The sequence below is a fragment of the Marmota flaviventris genome, chromosome 5 (genome assembly GCF_047511675.1).
Source record: "Marmota flaviventris isolate mMarFla1 chromosome 5, mMarFla1.hap1, whole genome shotgun sequence".
Taxonomy (NCBI): domain Eukaryota; kingdom Metazoa; phylum Chordata; class Mammalia; order Rodentia; family Sciuridae; genus Marmota; species Marmota flaviventris.
The window spans coordinates 34782878-34804787 of NC_092502.1; the positions used below are offsets into that span (position 1 = coordinate 34782878).

A 21910-nucleotide genomic window follows, 5' to 3' on the forward strand; every position below is an offset into this window, starting at 1 on the left:
GGTCAGGAGGGTAAGAAACCATACTTCCTTGAATCTATATTCTGATCATTCCACCCATGCCATTTACTGTTTTTGCTTTGCAAATGTATAAAAAAAAATGAGTGAAGGACATTAGATCTGCAGTTTTAGGGGATTCTCAGGATATCAAGGCATACACTAAAAACCTCAGTATGGAATTTGTAAAGGCAGAGGCTTTATTCAAAAGATTATATATAAACAATATGCCCAAGATTTCTAGAAGTGCTATGGATTACAGCATTAAGAGCAGAAATCTGACTTTCAGATATGGCTATCTACTTTCAGCTGAGCGATCTACTTTCATCTCAGTGACTCTATCTCCTCAACCAAAAATGAAGGTTCAGAAATTCAGAAATATCAAGTTTGTAATTGTAGAATATGACCAATTGCTTATATATTCAGGATGACTCCTTTGGTAACATTAATACATTAATTTCATGGAAGAACCATTGAAAGGGATTGTTCTCTCTCTCTCTCTCTCTCTCTCTCTCTCAGGGCTTGTTCTTATTTCAAAAAGTACTAGCTTTATAGAAAAAGAATAGTAGAAGCTGGTCACCATGTGGCACAGCCCTATAATTCTAGCCTCTAGGCAGAGGGATTGTAAATTCTAGTTCAGCCTGGGCAACTCAGTGAGATTCTGTATCAAAACCAAAAATGAAAAGGGCTAGGGTCTAACTTCAGTGGTACAGTAATCCTGGATTCAATCCCTAATACCAAAAGCAAACAAACAAAAACACCCACCAATATTTGTAAGTTGAATTTAAAGCCTTAAGAAAAACTAGGTTTTAAAATTTACAGCTATAATAAATTGAATACTAATCACAAAGACAGTATGTATTCTTTTCAATGTTGACAAACATACTCCCTCCCCCTTAGAGACTAAATATCTCAAATGACAGCCATAAGCTGGGAGGTTTCCCAAAATATCCACTGATTTTAATCCAGTTGGTCCTAATACAGAGTGGAAGAGCAGGTCATTTGGGGTCATCTTTTTGGCTACTCTTCCTGTTGCAGGCATTCCTCTAGAGTTATGTTGCTGTGGTTGAATTTCAGTTTCATTCTTGCCCCCAAAATCACATTCCTCAGAACACCAGTAAAAACATGACACTTGCCTTTTATCTGGACACTAGTATCCTTAAATCCACGTGTTATATCAACATCAGTGAAATAATGAAGTTAGCATTTGATGATGGTTAATTTATCTCTCCTGATGAGATATAGACACTGGGAGAATGATTTTCTCAAGTTTAGTAAAGGGAAACCAGTGACTATTAAAGAGATACTGGCTGGGTACATGTCTGTAATCCCAGTTACTCGGCAGGCTGAGGCAGGAAAATTGCAAGTTCAAGGCCAGCTGGGCAATTTAGCCAGCCCAGTTTCAAAATAAAATAATAAATAAGTAATAATAATAAAATAAATAATAATAAGTAAATGTTCATTAGAATGCTTTCATAGCATACCTGAGGTCCTGGTTCATTCCTTAGTACCATGGTGGGGGTAGGATACAATTACAGAATATCCATAGATAGGCTGATTGAAGTAATTTTCAAATAATTTACCTATAAGTTATATATAAAATTATTGTTGTAGACCACTTCACAAAATATATCTGTGATGAAATAATTTATGTATGCTGTATATGACACAAAGGCCAACAGAAAATCATATATTTGATTAATTAATTATAATTAATCTAATTTGATTTCTTATATTTAACTGGACTCTTCTTGCCCAAGGAAGAAAATTTGCAGAGTAAGAAGAAACTGAACAGGCCTTTTCAAAATGTCCTAGCTTTGAAAGTGAAGAAAGCATAGTAGCCTCCACAGAAATGGGCCTCAGGAGAGAAAAACAATGGTGGATTAGAAACCACAAATGAAAGCAACACTATAACTTTCAAAATCTTTTATCTGAGTACTCCCCTGTTAGAGGCAAAAAAGGGATTATAGTTCTTGGTGTAGGTAGGCCTCCCAGTGGGTTTTATCTTGTAGAACAGTAGTGAAGGACACTGATAGTTTTAAGGGAGGGAGTCACATGCTTAGATTTGTTGGTAAAGTGGTGTTTTGCCCCCTGGATAGTTGAGAAACAGGCAATCTTATTTATGGCTAGTGGGAGGAAATATCACTGTTGGGCACTTTATATATTCCTATAAAATTATAATTATATATAAACATTGACCTAGTATATGTCCCTCTAGAAATTAAACCCATAGATATACAGTCCAAAGTGTAAAATAATAATTACTACAAGCTTATTAACTTCAGCATTAATCGTAATAACAAAATTGGAAACAATGTAAATGTTCATCATTCATTAAATATCAGAGTAAGTGACTTAATAAATATCAAATTATTAAATATTCATTTACATTAGAATATTGTACAGTTGCAAAAAAGATTGAGGAAAATTTTAAAGTCTTGAATAGCTCTTCAAAACTTAACAGAGCCATAATTACCTTTTTGTGTAAAATAGAGGAAAATAAAACTGAATTCACATAAAAATTCTGGACGAGTATATATATATATATTCAAAAACCAAAATTTGTTACTTAAAGTGGAAGGAGAAGAGTTAAGCCATATTCACTAAATATCTTTATAGATGTTGAATTTTTAAACTGCATAATGTGTTTTCTACTCAAAAGATTTTTAGAAAAACCCATTTTGTGGTGCAGTCTCTGTGAAAAACAGTATGGTGATTCCTCAAAAAATTTAACAAAAAATATCATATCCAGCAATTCCACTTCTGGATATATACCCCAAAGAAGTGAAACCAGGCATTCAAATGTATCTGCACACCCAAGGTCCTAACAACATTCAAAATGGCAGAAAGGTGGAAGGAACCCAATTATCTATATGCAGATGGATGGATAAAGAAAATGAGACATAAACCTCTAATGAAATATTATTCAGCCCTAAAAGGAAATAAATTTGACAGATGCAACCCTATGAATGAACCTTGAAGATGCTATTCTAAGTCAAATAAGACAGTTAAAAAGAATAAATATTGTGTGATTCCTCTTCTTAGAGTAATGGAATTTAACGACAGAAAGTGAATGGTGGTTGCCAGAGCTTGGGGGAAGAAGGGAAGAGTTAGTGTTTGATTAGTACAGTTTCTGTTGGGAAGCAGGAAGAGACCTGGAAACGGGAGATGGCGATGGTGGCACGGCAATGTGTTTAAAACAACAGAATTGTAAATTACAAGTGGTTTAAAATAAGGGCTGCGGGTGTAGGTCAGCCGTAGAGTGCTTACCTAGCAAGCACAAGGCCCCGAGTTTGAGCTAACCCACCCCCTAAACCCCCCCAAAAGGGAAGTCTGGTGTGGTGGTGCTTGCCCATGATCCCAGCGGTTAGGGAGGCTTGAAGCAGGAGTATCAAAGTTTAAAGCCAGTCATCAGTTTAGCGAGGCCTACAGACCAATCAGTAAACGGGGAAATAATCACAAGAATATTGTGGTAAATGGGGATAAAACCACAGCAATATTGTGCTTTTTAAAGTTTCCAGAAGAGGTTTTACTTAGTACAGTTAACTTGAGTTTGGGCGCTAAAACTTGCGCCCAACGTGGGGCTCGAACCCACGACCCTGAGATTAAGAGTCTCATGCTCTACCGACTGAGCTAGCCGGGCACTGTGAAAATAAAGTTTATTTCTTTATGTTTGGAACGAAATTGTGATTCCAGATTTAAAGTTGGATTTACTTGGACTTTGATAGACTTACTAAATGCCTTAATAGTCTGGAAAATTTATACTCTGCAATTTGTGCCTAACCCTCTCAAACATTTGCATCTGTTTTCTGTTTACTATTAAGGACCTAATCTGTTTACATCCTCCACAAAGCACATAACGCTGAGAAGGAAAAAATAAATGCATCAAGATGTCTCTGGAGTGCTCAACATGAGGATTTGTAATCAGGAAAGACAGGAAGTGCCTGGAGGTCAAAGTAGCGCTGGGGTCCCTGAGAACTCTTTCTTATCCGCGAGGATTCCACATTGAGATTTCATCTCACACTAGTCATAAGGGCAGTCATCAAGAATACGAACAATATAAATGCTGGATTTTCTTCAGCGCTCTACAAACACGCTGGATTTCTAAATTTCTTGAACGTAGAGGGGGAAAAAAAGAGGAAGAAAAACGCAATTGGAGATGCCGGGGATCGAACCCGGGGCCTCATACATGCAAAGCATGCGCTCTACCACTGAGCTACATCCCCACTCGTTACAATGCTACTCTCACTCCTTACTTAACTGTCACTTGGTGCAGGACTCAGAAAAGCAGACAACTCGCTGACGCGAGGTCCCAGCAGCTGCAAAATCAGGATTCACCTAACTACGAATTGTTTTAATAATTCTAAGTTGACCGTGGACAAACTGATCTCTGAAGCGGGCTACCCAGAGGGTGAACCGAGCCTGGATATGAATCTGGGGGACAATGGTGGTAAAAGAAGAGGGAATCGTCAAAACACCGTGAACTGTGACACGTAAAAGGGAATTAAGGAAGACTTTGTGCAAGGTGTTACGTTTCGTTTTTTTAAAGGGGAGGCTAATGTGGTAAAATATAGAATATTTGAATAAAACAATCTAGAGCAGTAAAATTAATTATTAATTACTTGTGTTGGAGGTGGGGAAGGACACATTGTCCACTAATTTGGATTTTCCACTACTTTATGTCATTGGAATTTTGAACCACGTTAAATCTGTTCAGGCCAACAAAAAGTTTACCAAATTACTCTGGAAACTGGAAGTTCAGCCGTGAACAAACACAGTCAATTCCACTTTTAGATCTCCCATTCCCGGAGGTATAGAGTGCTAGAGAGAAAACGGAGCCAGTTATAAGGAAGAGAGAGGTGGGAAGAGAGCTTCTAAACAGTGTGTGTGGTTGGGTTAAGCTCCAAGGACAACGTGACATTTGAAACAAGCCTTGAAGGTAAGAAATGAGATACACAGGTATTTGGAAGAAAATAGGTGTAAACAAAGGAAACAGCCCCATGCAAAAGCTGTGAAGTAGTAGTATTAATGACATTTGGCTGAAATAAACACCAGAGTTGTAGAAAATGAGGACAAAGTCTCAGGTGTAGGAGTTGGTAACATAGAAAGGGTGAGGCCTTCAGGTTATTGTAAGGACCTCAACTTTTTTTTCTACATTTTTAATTGGTACATTAAAGTTGTACATAATGGTATGGTTTGTTGTTACGTATTTGTGTATGCACACTATATAACAATATAATTTGGTCAACATCATTCCTCAGTATTTCCCCTTTCCCTCTCCTCCTCCTCCTTCTCCTGGCCCCTTTCATCTATTCTACTGCGCTTCCTTCCATTTTCATGAGACTCCTCTCATCTTACTTTTTTTTTTCTTTTTCCTCTCTAGCTTCCACATATTATCGAAAACATATAACTCTCAACCTTCTGAGTTTGGCTTATTTACTTAACATAATGGTCTCAAGTTTCATCCATTTTCCTGCAAATTATGTAATTTCATTTTTATTTATGTCTGAATAAAACTCTATTGTGAATTTATGCCACTTTTTCTTTATTCATCCATTGGTGGACACCTAGACTGGTTCCATAGTTTGGCTATTATGAATTGTGCTGCTATAAACAGGGGTATGCATGTATTACTATAATATGATGACTTTAATTCTTATGAGAAAATACCAAGGAGTGGTCATATAGTGCATGCCTAGTACTTTGAGGAACCTGGATACTGATTTCCATAATTGTTATACTAATTTATAACTCACCAACAATATAAAAGTGTTCCTTTTTCTTCATTTCCAGCATTTATATTGTTTGTATTCTTGATGACTGCCATTATGACTAGTGTGAGATGAAATCTCAATGTAGTTTTGATTTGCATTTCCCTAATTGATAGGGATGTTTAACATCTTTTTTTCATATATTTGCTGTCCATGTGCATTTCTTTTTTTGAGAAGTATCTTTTTAATTCATTTGCCCATTTATTAATTGGTTTATTTGGAGTTTTGGTGTTAAGTTTTTTGAGTTCTTCATATATTCTAGGTATTAATCCTGTCAGAAGAGTAGCTATCCAAGACTTTCTCCCATTCTGTAGATTCTCTCTTCACATTCTTAATTGTTTCCTTTGCTGAGCAAAAGCTTTTTAATTTATGCCACCCAATTTATTAACTCTTGGCATTATTTCCTGAGCTTTAGGTGTTCTATTAAGAAAATCATTGCCTGTGCTTGTATGCTGAAGTGTTGACCCTGAATTTTCTTCTAGGAGTTGAAGTTTCCTAAGGACCTCAACTTTTATCCAGAGAATTGGTAGCCATTGGAGGATTTTGAGCAGAAGAGGGCTGGGATGTATACTGTGAAGTCATTACCACAGAAAGGTCTTTCAAGTCAAAAAGGAAGATCTCAATCTTCAAGTCAAGAAGAGATCACAAGGGAATAAGTGTAAACAGAGGCCCAAGGCCAGAACATGGGCAGAGAGAGGAGCAGAAAACCACAAGGAGGCTAAAAAGAAAGTAGGGAAGACCAAAGAAGGCAAGAAATTTCGGGAAATTTAGTATTCTGAAAGGCAGCGAGAAAAAGGTGTCAGGAAGGAGAGAGCATCCTGAGGTTAGGTCTTGGCCTTTGGGTTAGAATTGCACAGGTCGCTAATGACATCTACAAGACTGATTTCTGAGGAGAGTGGGGGTGAACGCCTGATCCTAGTGGTTTCCAGAGGGAATAAGGAAAGAAGATATGGAAGCAGATAATTCTGGCTGCTCCGGAGGGGTTCGAGGTGGCCTCCGGAGCAACAAACAAGATGGGGGCTGGGGGAGGGCGGGAAAGAATAACAGTGAATAAAGTGAGAAAATGATTAAATTAATTACTTGTTCAAAAAATGAAATAAAGAAATGGGGTACCACAATTATAGGAAATGTAGTTACAGAAGCGGATAGAAGGCTATGTTTGACAGAAGGGGACATGGTCAGGTTCTAGACCCTAAATTTAGCTCGGCACAGGGTCGGCATGAACCAACTCTCAGAGAACCTGATACCGTGGCTCCCGGCGCCAGGCCTTTGCCCCGACCATGCAGAGTCGGCCTTGGTTGGCAACTGGGATGACGCCTAGCTGGGCAAGTGCGTTCACCTGTCCCGGCCTGTTTCCAGATGCTGATTAGGTCAGATTGAGCAGCCTGAAATCCGAGGGGAAAAGCGACAGAGAGGGAAGCCTCTGGCGGAGGTGGGGATTGCTGGAAACTAGAGCAGTGGGTGTATGGCGCGGCCGGGCATATGCATTCTGTGGTTTCCTGCCAGCCACCACCGTACACCCTCCTCTCCCAGCGGCTCCCAGCCGGGTACACCCTCAGCTTACGTCTCCGCCTGCTAGTATGAGCCCCGCCCTTCCTCTCCCAGTAGGCATTCGGAGGCCAGCCTGGGCTGCTGAACTCTGAGCCTGGTACAGAGGCCTCCGACAGGGTCGCCCGACTCAGGTGCACAAAGGGCGCCCATGGCGGCCGTAGGGCCCCGGACTGGCCCGGGCGCAGGGGCCGAGGCTCTGGCGCTGGCTGCAGAGCTGCAGGGCGAGGCAACGTGCTCCATCTGCCTAGAGCTCTTTCGGGAGCCAGTGTCCGTCGAGTGTGGCCACAGTTTCTGCCGCGCTTGCATCGCGCGCTGCTGGGAGCGCCCCAACACTGGCACCGCAGCCGCGACCCGCACGCTGCCTGGTCCTCTGCCCTGCCCTCAGTGCCGAGAGCCCGCACGCCCTAGCCAGTTGCGTCCCAACCGGCAGCTGGCTGCTGTGGCTACGCTGCTTCGGCGCTTCAGCCTGCCAGGGGCTGCCACAGGGAAATGTGGGACCCCGGAAGCTGCGGCCTCAGCGGCGATTGTCCGGTGTACACACCACGGAGAACCGCTGAAGCTCTACTGCCAAGACGATGGGCGTGCCATTTGTGTGGTGTGTGACCGCGCCCGCGAGCACCGCGCTCACGCTGTGTTGCCACTAGACGAGGCGGTTCAGGAGGCCAAGGTGAGCTCGGGTCCCACCCCTGAGGGTCCTCAGGACCCTCAGCTTTGGTCCAGCTCTTCCGCCCAAGCGGTACAGACAGGCAAGATGGAGGGCCAGAAGAGCCCGTGTCTTTTTTTTCTCCTATCCCACGTTGCTCAGCACTGTTTCTTGGGCTGAGCTTGGTTCTCTCCGTGTTGTTCCTGACCACCCTCGGTGCCACCTCCCTCTCCCCAGTACACCGTGTTTCCTCTGAGCAGATACTGGGTAGCCTACGTAACGCTCCCAGATATTTGGCGATTCTTTTCCCTGTCTGCCCCCAGCCTAGCCAAGTCGGCTTTATGGTAGCTGTTCATTTCCGCAAGAAGGTCTCTGTCACACACATCTCCATTCTCATCCCTTTCCTTGAGCGTGGCTCTACTCAAAGTCTTCATTTCATAGGGGATTTAGTGTGACGACCTTCCCAGGAGGTCGGAGAGTGGAGTGTGAGGTTTCTGGGCTAAGTGGAGTGCCTAGAGACGTCTAGGCTGAGCTATGGGGGTGAATTCTGGGTGCCTCCGCCTTGATTGCTTTCTTTCTGAGGCGGCATTATCAGGGGCGTGTGCGGGGTCCTCCGGGATTCCAGTCTTTGCTACCCTACCCATCTCCAACCTTCCCACGTGGGGTAGGGGACACAAGAGGGTTTGGGTATGTGTTGGGCTGGGGGTTTCGTGTTTCGGCCTAGATTGTGCAGCAGTTTCTCTTGGGGAATTGAAACTCTAATGCATTTGAAGTCTCACTGCAGTAGCTCTGAACCCTTAGGTGTAGCCTGCACAGGCTATATTCACCCCGACTTCCAGAGATGACTTCTACCCAGCCTCCTCCTCCATGAGCGGAGATTTCCCTTTCTCCTGGATGGCTTCAGGAAGGCACATGTGGGGTCTCTGGTTTCACCCGCAGGAGCTCTTGGATTCCAGACTGAGGGCCTTGAAGAAGGAACTGGAGGACTATGAGGTGTTCCGGTCTACAGAAGAGAAGGAGAGCAAAGAGCTCCTGGTGAGTCCCATTGTGGGATAATACAGGGCTGCCTACCACCAGGACTCAGGGTGCATGTGTGGTGTTGGAGTGTATGCTTATGAATTTCAGAAAGATAACAGATTGCATATTACATAGGTTGACTGTATAATTTACCTTACAAACCAGAGCTTTTGAAAGTGAAAGGGAGTGCTACAAAATTGTCATAGAAGAGCCAGCCTGAACTGGAACTTCCCCAGTGAATTAGGATGTACAGTCACTCTAATTTACATGATATGCCAATTAGGGCCTGTGGGAGGGTAATTGAACACATTAATATTTCTTCAGAGAAACATATAAATATTCATATGAAGAATGTTAGTTCAACTGTCACATATTAGTTCAAGTCATGTTTTGCCACAAAAAGAGTAGTGAAACGTTTTTCCATTTTCAGAATTTTTATTATTATTATTATTATGAAATGGAGCCTAAGAGAGAAGGGGTTCTGGGATTATCAGAACTGTTCTGGACACTGACATAAGACAGGAGGTTTGGGGACTTGGGTATTGTGCAACTCAGGGTACTCAGCACCTCTCCATCTCCCAATTAGGATGAAATTTTATTTTTCATAGAGTAGAACAGGAAAGTGGAGTGGGGTACATTTTGGTTAAGGTGAGTCACTGACTATCATTTTCACCTTGAAATTTCAAGCTCAATAAGTAGGTATTGAAATAATTAAAGGATCTACCAGGGCCTGTAAATTATGGTGCTGGAAATTTGGAAGGAGAGGGTCTTTTTATCCTCAAGGTCAGGAGAGATGGAAGAAGACCCTCAAATTCATATAGCCTAAGGTCCTCTCCTGACCCTTAACTGCATCTGTTATACCTTCTTCTGTTGTGCATACCAGACCTTCACAACTGATCATTTACTTCCCTCTGTAAGGAAGAACTCACCTTTCCAGATCTTCATCCCACCCTATTCTGCTGAAAAAAAAAAAAAAAAAAAAGGAGTGAGCATGTAGATCTTCAGCACTGTTTTACACCCATGATCCAGAGAGCATCCCCACAGTGTGGGCATTTTTTCAGTCTCACACCCAGCTGCCCATGACATTACTTAGTACACTTTCCATTTCTGTCCTCTCCCAACAATCCATCTACCTCCACTTCTGATTTACACATTTATTATCGTTATAAAACACCTGATTAAAGGAATAAAGAAATAGTGTACAACTATTGCTGCATGATTAAAAGGATAATGAGAACTTTTTTTTTTTTTTCCAATTCTGGGGATGAAACAAAGGGCCTTCTACATACTTGAGAAGTATCACTGAACTACACCCCAGCCCTGAGAATGAATAATTTGAGAATTCCCTTATCCCAGGGACATTTGATAATCTGGAATTTTTTATATATATATATATATATATATATATATATATATATATACACACACACACACACACACACACACATATACACATACATACACATATACATACATACACACACACACATACTTGTCAGTACTTGGAGATGGGTTACAGCAGAATTTAGTGGTAGAGGTCAGAGGTGCCTTTAAACATCCTATAATACATAGGACATGGGCTGGGGGTGTAACTCAGTGAGTAGATTGTCTGCCTAACAGGCCCAAGGCCTTAGGTTCCATTCCCAGCATTGGAGGAAAAAAAAACAACCACCACAGAATGTACAGTACAATCCTAACATCAAAAAATAATCCCAAATCTAGCCCCAAATGTCAATATTGCCAAGGTTGGGAAATCCTGATGTGCAGTTCTTAGCCTGTTTTCTGATATTATAACACAATACTATAGACTGGATAATTTATAAAAAATAGAGGCTTTTTAAACTCCCAATTCTGGAGGCTGGGAAGTCCAAGAGCATGGTATTAGAATTCACATTGCATCTAGTAAGAGCCCTCTTGCTGCATGGCAGTATGAAAGATGGTACCACATAATGAGACAGAACAAGAGTGCTATCTCAGTTCTCTCTTCCTACCCTTATGAATTAATCTAATACCTCCAAAGGTCCTTCTTCCAAATACCACAGCATATGAATTTGGAGACTAAGTTTCCAACACAAGAAATTTTGGTAGACACATTCAAAACCAAGAGTATTTTGGTAAACACTTTAACTTGTGTTATTTCCTTGGGAGGCTGGGGAGGCTGAGGAGGCTGAGGCAGGAGGATCAAAGATAGCCTCAGCAACTTAGTGAGACCCTGTCTCTAAATAAAATGTTTAAAAGGGCTGGGAATGTGGCTCATTGATTAAGCACCCCTGGGTTCAATCCCAGGAACCAAAAGAGAAAAAAAAAAGGTGGTTTTTAAAAAGAAGTAAAATGAAGAGTGAATGTTTGAAATGTTTGGGAGTGATAAAATAAATGGGGAAGGAAACACAACCTCAAGTTAATACTTATGGTGGCCCCAACAGGCATTTTAATCTTCTCAAATGAAAAAGCTGTAGCTTGAGGTCGTTCTGGAGCAGGAGTTTGAAGTTGCCCTACTTAGGGATAAAGCCCAGGTTCACAAGAGACATCTGGGCAATTCTGTGGCAGTGTAAGAAAAGAGCATATGTTGAGGCTGCAGCTTGCAGAGAGTTGGGATATTTAAACTAGAGAATGTGTACAACCTGTGTTTGTGGGTTTGCTTCTGATCCCCAAAGCAGTGAGGAAGATGGAACCCTTCCCTGTGGAATGACTCAGAGGCTCCTGTCCCAAGCTTATGTCTCAGTGCTCAATGCCCAAGTCTTTCTGACCACTGTGACCTATCCTGTCTCCCGATCCCTGTCCCACTCACCAACTCCTCCTTCTGGGACAGAAGCAGATGACTGCTGAGAGAGAGAAGGTAGGAGCAGAGTTCCAGGCACTTCGGGCCTTCCTGGTGGAGCAAGAGGGCCGGCTCCTGAGCCGCCTAGAGGAACTGTCCAGGGAAGTAACACAGAAGCAGACTGAGAACCTGGCCCAGTTAGGAGGTGAGATCGCTCAACTCTCCAAGCTCAGCAGCCAAATCCAGGAGACAGCTCAAAAGCCTGACCTTGACTTCCTCCAGGTGAGTCTGGAACTGAGGGTAGAGAACAGTTAGATCCTATTAGTTTAGTAGAATCACGTATTCTGGAGCCAAAAGGGACTGAAACAAGGTGCCCTGATGCCCTGATTCTTCTGGAGTTAGAAATCTAAAGGGTTGTGATTTAAACACACAAACAAAAAATTCTTTTTCAGTGCTGGGGATCAAACCTAGCGTCTCATGCATGTTAGGCAAGTGCATCCCCAGCCCCTTAAAAATTTCTTGACTCTGAGCTACAATAATATAGCTTACATTGTGTTCCAGTATTCACATATTTGAAACAAAAGTCTTAGAAAATTATATTTATCTTTACTGCCTATAATAAACCTTGATGATTTTATTCTATTTTCTTTCTTTTATTTATTTATTTTTTCCTTAGAAAATAGGTATAATCTATAAGATAAATTCACAAACTAAAAATGGGTCAAGAACAGTCAGGTAAAAGACATTGGTCTGAGTGACCTGCTATTGCATAAAGGGCTGTGACTCATCTAAGGTGGTTTCAGGGCAAAAGCAAACACTGGGTCTCACGAGATGACTCCATTTGTGATTCTATAACAGAGAAAACCTTTGAAGAGTGTGGTAAGGTCCATCAAGTTGAGGAGACACTCAACAGCCATCCATAACTGGCTAGTTGCCTCCTGGTATTCAATGCAGTAGTGCATGGTATACCTGCTATTGTTTATTTCCTTGGAGGCAGAGTAAGGGTCAAGTTTTGTTTTCTTAGAAGTGAGTGGAGGTTACCTGATGCTAATTTGGTTTTCTTCCATTTTTCCTTCCAGGAATTTAAAAACACACTAAGCAAGTGAGTGAATCTAACAGTTTCTTGGGTTTTTCTAAATTCATTTCCACTGAACCCTCTCTCTTTATCCTCCACCTCCTGCTTCATCTCTCACATCCTGATCCCCAGCCCCCACTTCCTTGCCTTACCTGGGTACTTTTTTTTTTTTTTTTTTGGTGGTGATGGGGATTGAACCCAGGGCCTTGTACATGTGAAAAAGAGGAGGGAGAGGCAGGGGCCCCAATATCTCCTTCAAAGGCATGCCCCCAATAACCTAACTTTCTTCTATTTGTTCCCACCTCCTAAAGGTTCCACCACCTTCCAAAAGTGCCACTGGCTGGCAATCAAGCCTTCAATATGTGGGCCTTTAGGGAACACTTATCCAAGCTATATAGCACCATCCTAATTGTCATAGCCCATTAGGAGTGGGATGATGTTCTTGGGCCTTCAAGGTTCCTGTCCTATAGGTGCAGCAATGTGCCTGGCCCCAAGCCAACAACAGTCTCTTCTGAGATGAAGAATAAAGTCTGGAAAGTTTCCCTCAAGACCTTTGTCTTGAAAGGACTACTGAAGAAGTTCAAAGGTAGGGCTTGGCCATGCAACATGGGTGCAGTAGTGTGTTTCTGATACTTTAGGGATACTAAGCTCTGCCTTTTTGGAATTTATGTGAAAAAATGGAGCTGGGTTGTGTCAAGACCAGATTAGTATGGGAAGACAATGGTGGCAAATCTATTTAGGATTTCCCCTAAATAGTGGCAGGTGGCTTCTTGTGGGACATACAGCCTGGAGGTGTATTGAAGGTGAAAAAAAGGTTGAGGAGAGAGAACTCAACTCAGATCAGTTCTGGGCAAAAGAGGGGAGAGTTGAGAAGAGGTGGAGCTAAAATGCTTAGAAGTCTGAAACCTATCCTGTCCCAGTCTCCCAAGCTTGCTGTGCCTGCACATCAGTTCTTGGCCTCCAGAGTATCTGGGGAATGAGTGAATCAGATGGGAATAAATGTTTGAAAAGAAGGTATCCTTGTCAGTTTCCTAGGTTGTTCATACATGCTCTGTTTTGTCTCTTTTTCTCAGAGGATCTTCGGGAAGAACTGGAGAAAGAAGAAAAAGGTATGGATTGCGGTTGTGACAGTACAGATTATTTGGTCATATAAAGAACCCATTTGCTTATCTCTCTGGTCTTTGCACACAGTTGATTCCTTATATCCATGGACCTTAGTGGCTTTCCTGTTTATCATTTATTTCCTCACTGTTGCAGAAAGAAAGCTACAGGAGGGCAGGGATGCTCAGATATCCTATAGTCTGTGGTATGCCAAGGACCTAAACAGTGCCTGGAATATAATCATGCTTACAACAAGGGAACATACTTTAACTTTTTATTATGGAAAATTAAAAACATATTCAAAAGTACAGAGAGGAGTGTATCAAATGTTATGGATCCATAATACACTTTCAACAATTATTTCTCATAAACTCTCCACTGCTTCCCCCTGGATAATTTTAAAGCAAATCACAGGTAACAAATAATTTCCATAAACAGTAAAGATAGGATGAAAAGAGATTGGCTTTTATCCCTAACAAATGCAAAGGTCCTCTCCTGACCCTTAACTGCATCTGTTATACCTTCTTCTGTTGTGCATACCAGACCTTCACAACATCACTACATCTAAAAATTAATGATTCTTTCTAATAACTAATGTTCTAATTTCCCCAATTGACTTTTAAGTTAATTGGGATCCAAATCTGTCAAATAAATTGCATTTATTTGATTTAAATAATTACGTATTGAATGAAAAAAAAGCAAAATACCTGGGAGGGAAAAGAGTGAAGGATTGATTGGACATTGGCACTGTATGCTGGAAAAATTGCTCATGGAAGAGGAGACAGGTTTGTAGAAGGGCTGTACTAAAGGAACCAGTATGCAGGATACTCTTCCTTGTCTCCGCCCTTCAGTGGAGCTCACCTTGGACCCCGACACTGCCAATCCTCGCCTCATCCTCTCTCTGGATCTTAAGAGTGTGCGCCTTGGACTGCGGGCTCAGGACCTGCCCAGCCACCCCAACCGTTTTGATACCAACACCCGTGTTCTGGCATCCTGCGGTTTCTCCTCCGGGAGGCATCACTGGGAGGTGGAAGTAGGCTCCACCGACGGCTGGGCCTTCGGTGTGGCCCGTGAGAGCTTGCGTCGAAAGGGCCTCACGCCCTTCACCCCTGAGGAGGGCGTCTGGGCACTGCAGCTCAACGGTGGACAGTATTGGGCTGTTACGAGCCCCGAGCGGACGCCCCTCAGCTGTGGACACCTCTCGCGTGTGCGGGTAGCCCTGGACTTGGAGGTGGGGGCTGTGTCCTTCTATGCTGTGGAGGACATGCGCCACCTCTACACTTTCCGCGTCAACTTCCAGGAGCGTGTGTTTCCTCTATTCTCTGTCTGTTCAACTGGCACCTTCTTGCGAATCTGGCCTTGAGGAGCATTGCCCTGCCTCCTCTCTTGCTCAGTCTGGGGCTTGCCCTCCACCCTCCCGCTCCAGTGAGCCCAAGAGAGGCTGTGGCAGAGCACAACACTGGGGGGCATGAAGAGTGATTGAGGAAAAGGTTCTGTAGTAAACCAGGAAGGGAAGAAATGCCTTGGATCTTCGGGACTTGTTCCCTCTCTGTTGATGGGTATATGGTTTGGGCCTGAACTGTGAAATGGGGATGCCAGTGAGGACAAAAGCCTTACTCTTGACAGGGATGCTTCATATCACATGGGGCTTACTGCTCTGATCTAGAAGGGCCTCTGGTTCCGTGGAACGATTCAAACTCTTTAACTTTTTATTATGGAAAATTAAAAACATATTCAAAAGTACAAAGAGGAGTGTATCATCATATACTTTCAGCAATTATTTGTCATAAACAAAGTGGACAGGTTTGGCCCTGGGTCAGCCATGTTCATTATTATAGTAGCAGCTCTGCTTTTTGAGGTCATGAGTCCTATGAATCCCCCTGACCTGACAGGATTGTCTACTCAGCGAGGAGTATTATACTCCCATACATGAACTGGAACAAGACAATTAACCCATGTATGAAGGAAAAAGCCAGGACAACAGCCTACACGCATTGCTACTCTCCAACTCCCCTTAACCTGATAATGCAGAGTGATATGTGCATCCTTGATCACAGTGGCTGTGTTCTCACAGATACCTAACCTCCCATTTTCCAATGTACTCAAGTACTCATGTCCACTGTACTCATGTTCACTGCTACTCCGTACGGTCTCCTTTGGATAAGGAGAGCAAGGATTCTGGAATTTTGAAACACAAGTTGACACTAAGAATTTTAAGATGCAACTAGCACCAGCATAGAAATACACATAGCACCAATATTATCCTGACCACACTTTCTGGAACTTGCCAAATATATGCAACAGCAGATCATTCTGGTACCATAGCCTGCTCATAGCCTGCTCAGTCTGTGCCCTGGGAGAGTGTTCAGAAGACCAGCCTTGTTATCCTGTTGGCTGGATGTTCCCAGTTTTTGAATGGCTGGGCTTCTGGAAGGGTGTTTGTTGAGTGTTCCCTGCTTAGTGCTCCTATGGGAAGGGGAATAGGGACATGGAAATATAGATTGTGAGCTCATCTCTAGGAGTGGCTTGACTCTTTCTTGAGTTCCCTGGTCTAATTATGGGAGGACAAGTATGAGCAAGGGTTTCTGTTAGAGTGAGTTAGCTTAAGTATAGAGGAGTGTAAGTACATGCATTTGTTGTACCTCAGATTTGAGGTGAAGAACATTTATATTTTGAAGAGGGCATTTATGAGCAGGTACATAGCCTTTAGGTGTTACAGACTTAGATCAATTTGGTCATAACTTATGATTCGTTGTTGTTGGTTCCTGTGGGGGCAGGCAAGACACTGTCCTAGAGGCAGACCCAGTGGACAGAACAAGATAATCAGAATCCTGCATCTTGGGGACAAGACCATTTAAGAGTTTAGCCTATAGCAGAACCCAGAGGGTGAATCCAATATATGGAGAATAGCTCTAGAACATAGTAGCTATTTTATGTATTTGAATGCCTTTGACTTCCACAAGGAAAACCCATTTCTAATGTTCAATTTCTAATTAAGTCACCTGATGTCCTTAAGCCCTAATGTTATCTGGGCTCATATGGCTCTTTCTTTTTTCTCTCCTTTTGCATTACCTTGAATTGAATCCAGAGTGCTCTACCACAGAGCTACATTCCTAGCCCTTTTTATTTTTTCTTTTGAGATAGGGTCTTGTTGCCAAGGCTGGTCTCACACTTGTGATCTTCCTGCTTCAGCTTCCTGAGTTGTTGAGATTACAGATGTGTGCCACTACACCCCACTTATGTGGCTTTCTGATTATTACAGTTCCCTTTGTATCTTTTAACAACTGCTCTGAGAATCACAACACATTGCAGGCTACAGAAGGTGGAATATTTGATGGAAGTACCATGTGTACATGTGAGGCCAGGTCTGAGGGCTCTGAGAATAGCTGTTTGCGTATATATTTTCAGTTTTTGTGTTTGTGACTGTGACTGTTTTGTCTACCAGAATGTGTGCTTGCAGAATAACTACAGATATCTATATATTGGAAGAAATATATACAGTTACTGTAACAATCACATTTGGAGGGGAAGAAATGTTTTTTCTTGGACACCAGGGCAGCTTGGTAGCTTGGATGATATAATTCTGGTATTTATACCCCCTGTTATCGATGAGGAGTTCTGCCCCCTCACACGTTGAAGTTTGAACATTGGAGAAACACACGGAGGCAAGCTTATAAAGCAGGGTTTATTTAAAAGGGGTAACATAGACTTCTCCTAGGAGGGAGAAGGGGGCCATAACTGGTATCCTGGTATCCCCAGAAGTGAGGTGTTCTGCCCTTTTTTATATGTCCTAGGCTTCCTTTGCTCTTCTGTCCTCTTCCCCTTTCTTTCTCCTTCCTGTATCTGTGACTAGACCCAGGAATGCTCTTGGGATAGCCAAAAGGTGGGAAACAGGTGGGCTGAAGGGGGAAGGGCAGTATGGTACAGCCCAGGACACATTAATTGACAACTTTATAGCTCCCTGTAGGGAGGGTCAATTCCTGGGACAGGTTACCTTAGCAACAGGTTGGAGCAGGGATAGGTTCTTGACGGGTGGAGGAAGGGCTCTGAAGGAATTAATATTTCAATCCCTCAGGGGATAGTCTCCAATTTCCCCGGACTCCCTCAAAATTGGCCTCCTTGATCCAACCTGACTCGATTTACCTATCTATACTGACTGCGTAATTCTGGCTTCAGTATGAGAGTATGTTGTGCATTTCCTATTTCTATCCTTTGTGCATCATAAGATCTCTGGGTCTCTGAGACCAAAAACTGGCCTAATAAGCGTCTTAGCCTATCTGGATAGTTTCAGATCCACCAAGACTCTGCCACCAGATCCTCATAGGGGCAACATTCAGAAGGATATCCAGGGACCTACTTCTGGTCTGACCACCAGTGACACAAGTCACCTGGTTTTGCAGGAAGGTAGTGGAGCCTGGGCCACCAGAACGAGCTCTATAACCTACAGTCACTACTTTGTCCTTTCCCAGACGAGACCTCCTGTGGTTCAGAGTCAAAGGATGCCCCAAGAGTTGTCTTTTCCTAATTCTTCTCAAAGTGAGGTGGGGGTTTGGGACTCCAGGCCTTGGCCCTGTCTTTATCTTGGCACCTTGGAACACCAAGACTTTCTGATTCCCTCACTATTCACTCTCAGCCTAATTTTCCTCTGCTCCTCATTATCCAGCCCACTCCAGGTGGGTCACCTTAACAGTTCTGACCTAGATTCTCTGCAGAACAGGCCTATGCACACTTTTCCTACTTGTGACTTTGCTGGACCACTGTCATCTTACAACAAGCCAGACATGCTCCTTCACTCTTGTTTGCGCTTGCTCTGCCATAGGCCCCAGCTCTTTACAGCTCCGCCCATTGGAGAAACCGCTCTCGCCCGCGCGCATAGTTGGTCCTCTCTTCCCAGGGCTGTCTCAGGAACTGTGGCCGTCTGGCTTTCCAGACACCTACTGACGCCGAAGTAGAAAGGCTGCTACTACTGAGCCAAATATCATTGGCCCTGTTTTAGTGTTTCATTTCTTAATACAGTGATCTGCTATTGCGACTGCGCAGCGGCGGTGATGATGGTGTCAATTGCTCGTGCGCAGAGGCTAGCGCTGCGGCTGGCTCCATAGCTCAGGGGTTAGAGCACTGGTCTTGTAAACCAGGGGTCGCGAGTTCAAATCTCGCTGGGGCCTAAGAAGACAGTTTTACCTTCCTTATAAGAAACTTATATTTTCGCCTTCGCTGTGAGGCAACAAACTGGTACAATTACTTCCTCTTTGCCTCTCAGTACCCTCAATCCAGCAGCCCTCCTTATTGTCACCTTTTTCTTGAAAAGTCAGATCCACTGCGGACTCCACTATAATAGGTTCCTCTGTTCCCGCACTTTTCACCCTCGGACACCCCCTAGCTTGTGTGTGTGAGAGAGCTCTTGAGAGTTCATTGTAGGTCTTTCCATATCCTTCTGTCGCCCTACTCCGTCCAGGGGCTTGCCCTCGTCTCTCATCCTTTCGTCTTTGCTAGGTCGGACCTCCTCTCGTTTTCCGGAGTGGAGACGACTCCCCCTTCCCTATTTGGCTCCTCTTCCCTACCAAGCATTTGTCTTCCTCCACGCGCACTGGACGTTAAATCTGCTGCTCTGCTTGCTCAGTCCTTTCTGCTTTCGTGTTGTAGACATTTGCTTCTCTGTGAAATCACTGTATATAAAGAAAAGTGCAAACAAACAGTTCACATTCCTGACACCGGAATCCAAAGACAATCACTTTGTCTTATTTGCGTCCAGCTTTTTTTAAACTAAAAAATTTTATACACCTGAAGAATGCTGACCTTTTGAATTTTGTTGATTTATGTTATTGACGGAAATGAAGAGTACCAAATGAGCCTAAAATGTGTCTCGGGAAACCCAACTGCGCTGGCGACGTCAGGTCCTGCCACTCCTACTCCCAGATCGCAGGCATCCTCTCTCCAACCAGAAGAGCGAGACGCCACCAGTGGCTGAGGCTCAGGGTTAGAAAACAGAATCCCAGCTCAGAGCACCAGAACAGAGAAAACTATTAGCAGACGTCTGGGTAGTGATTGGAGTAGCGGGAAGGGAAAGAACCAGGTGCGTGAAGAAGGGAGCAGGTTTCGGAGATCTGTTGACAGGAAGCACACTCTTTCCTCCTGCAGCCAAGCCAGCTCCTATTCAAAGAGCCAAGATTTGGGGTCAAGACTCATAACACGCTCGGGATAGGCCAGGAGCCCGCGAGCACGTTTAGGAACTTATGGCTTCGGGCCTTGGACTCTTTAACCCGAAGGACTCGTACCGCAGAAAGGTCGCCTTATTGGAGAAGCTGGATTGCAGGAGCCAATAGAGAGCTATTCGGGAGCTTAAATAAAGCCATCCTCTGAAATAAAACTAAATATCGAGGGAGGTGTGTGTTGGCAGGTTGTTGAACTAACTGGTGAATGAATCTCAGGCCTTCATTTCAGAGGTACTCAGAGTCTGGTCGTGACCCACTGTTCAACCAAGGGCGACTGAATACACCAAGTCATCTGTTTCAGTCGGACCTAGTCCAGGCGGGGTACTCAGAATACACAGGCTCACGCCCCTGTCCTTTTGGTATTGAGAGCGTATGGGCAGAAACTTGGAAGGAGGAAGGGGTAGCTTGTTAGGTTATTTTGCCCAGCCAGCCGGGCTGCGGCAGTAGCTAGTTACTTGTAGGTGGGTCAGTTCACTTGGGAAATTCACGGTGGGAAGAGTTGAAGGCCAAGGACAGAACCCAAAGGGAATCCACATGCAGAGAGCCCTGTGTGGAAGAGGTAAGGTGCGAGTGAAGCATCCACTATTAACGAGAGTGGGAATAGAAAATGAGTGGGAACAGAATTAGCATTTTTTACTTAAGAGCAAGGTAAACACCACCAGTCTCCCATACTGTTTTTCTTTTTTTTTAAAAAAAATACGCTTTAGTTGTACATGGACACAATAGCTTTGTTTGTCTACCTTTATGTGGTGCTGAGGATAGAATCCAGTGCCTCACCCGTACTAGGTGAATGCTCTCCCACTGAGCCACAAATAGTAATTGTATATATTTATGGGGTACAGTGTGATTATTCAAAATATGTGTACATTATTTAATGATTAAATCAGGATAATTAGCATATCCATCACCTCCTACATTTATTATTTCTTTGTAGTGAAGTGTTCAAGAACCTCTCTACTAGCTATTTTGGAATGTCTATATGCTATTGTTAACTATTCACCCTATTGTGCTGTTGAACACTGGCACTTAATCTTCTCATCTACTTGTAACTTTGAACCCATGGGCCAACTTCTCTTTACCTTTCCTTCTTCTGTCTCTGGTAACCACTATTCTACTCTGTTATATCAGAGTAGAACTTTTTATATTCCAAACATGTGTAGATCATAAAGTATTAGTCATTCTCTGTCTTATTTCATTTAACACTGTCCTCTGGGTCCATTCATGTTGTCAAAAATGACAGGATTTCATTCTTTTCTTAATGGCTGAATAAGTATCCCACTCTGAATATGCCACTGTTCTCCCTCTCATTGCTTTGGGTTGAATCAGGGCATCCTACAAGTTCTCTACCACTGAACCATGTTCCCAGCACTCACATTTTCTTTATTTTTATTTGTTTTCTTTCTTCTTTAGTTTCACAATTTCTTTATACATTCATCCCTTGGATATTTAGGTTAATTCCAAATCTTCACTAATAGGATTGGTATTACAATAAATATAGATGTGCAGGTATCTCTTTGATGTGTTGATTTTATTTCCTTTGAATATATGACCAATAGTGTGATTGCTGGATTCTATAATTAAATTTTAATTTTTTTGAGGAATCTCTATTCTTTTTTTCCATAATGGCTGTGCTAATTTACATTCCTACCAACATTGTGTGAGTTCCCCTTTCTCCACAACCTCACCTGCATTTAATATTATGTATCTGTTTGATGCTGCCCATTCTAACCAGAGTGAGAGATCTCATTGTGGTTTTGATTTGCATATCCTTGATGATCAGCTATGTTG

General features: G+C 43.0%; 1 protein-coding gene and 3 non-coding genes across 5 annotated transcripts; 2 read left to right on the plus strand and 2 right to left on the minus strand.

Annotated features, from left to right (window-relative positions):
* Positions 1-3564: 3564 nt before the first annotated feature.
* Trnak-cuu (transfer RNA lysine (anticodon CUU)) lies at positions 3565-3637 on the minus strand. Its single transcript has one exon. It is a non-coding gene; the product is annotated as a tRNA-Lys (tRNA).
* Positions 3638-4148: 511 nt separating this feature from the next.
* Trnaa-ugc (transfer RNA alanine (anticodon UGC)) lies at positions 4149-4220 on the minus strand. Its single transcript has one exon. It is a non-coding gene; the product is annotated as a tRNA-Ala (tRNA).
* Positions 4221-7383: 3163 nt separating this feature from the next.
* Positions 7384-16400, plus strand: Trim7 (tripartite motif containing 7). 2 transcript variants are annotated; one of them, XM_027955005.3, is made up of 7 exons: positions 7384-7983; positions 8899-8994; positions 11786-12016; positions 12814-12836; positions 13280-13395; positions 13883-13918; positions 14762-16400. In XM_027955005.3, exons 1-7 carry the CDS (start codon positions 7465-7467, stop codon positions 15271-15273), a joined length of 1533 nt encoding a protein of 510 aa, XP_027810806.2. In that variant the 5' UTR covers positions 7384-7464; the 3' UTR covers positions 15274-16400. The 2 variants fall into 2 exon arrangements, with proteins under 2 accessions (XP_027810806.2, XP_027810807.2); XM_027955006.3 differs by lacking the exons at positions 13883-13918; positions 14762-16400 and having other exon boundaries at positions 13121-13312.
* Positions 16401-19002: 2602 nt separating this feature from the next.
* On the plus strand, positions 19003-19075 carry Trnat-ugu (transfer RNA threonine (anticodon UGU)). Its single transcript has one exon. It is a non-coding gene; the product is annotated as a tRNA-Thr (tRNA).
* Positions 19076-21910: the final 2835 nt, after the last annotated feature.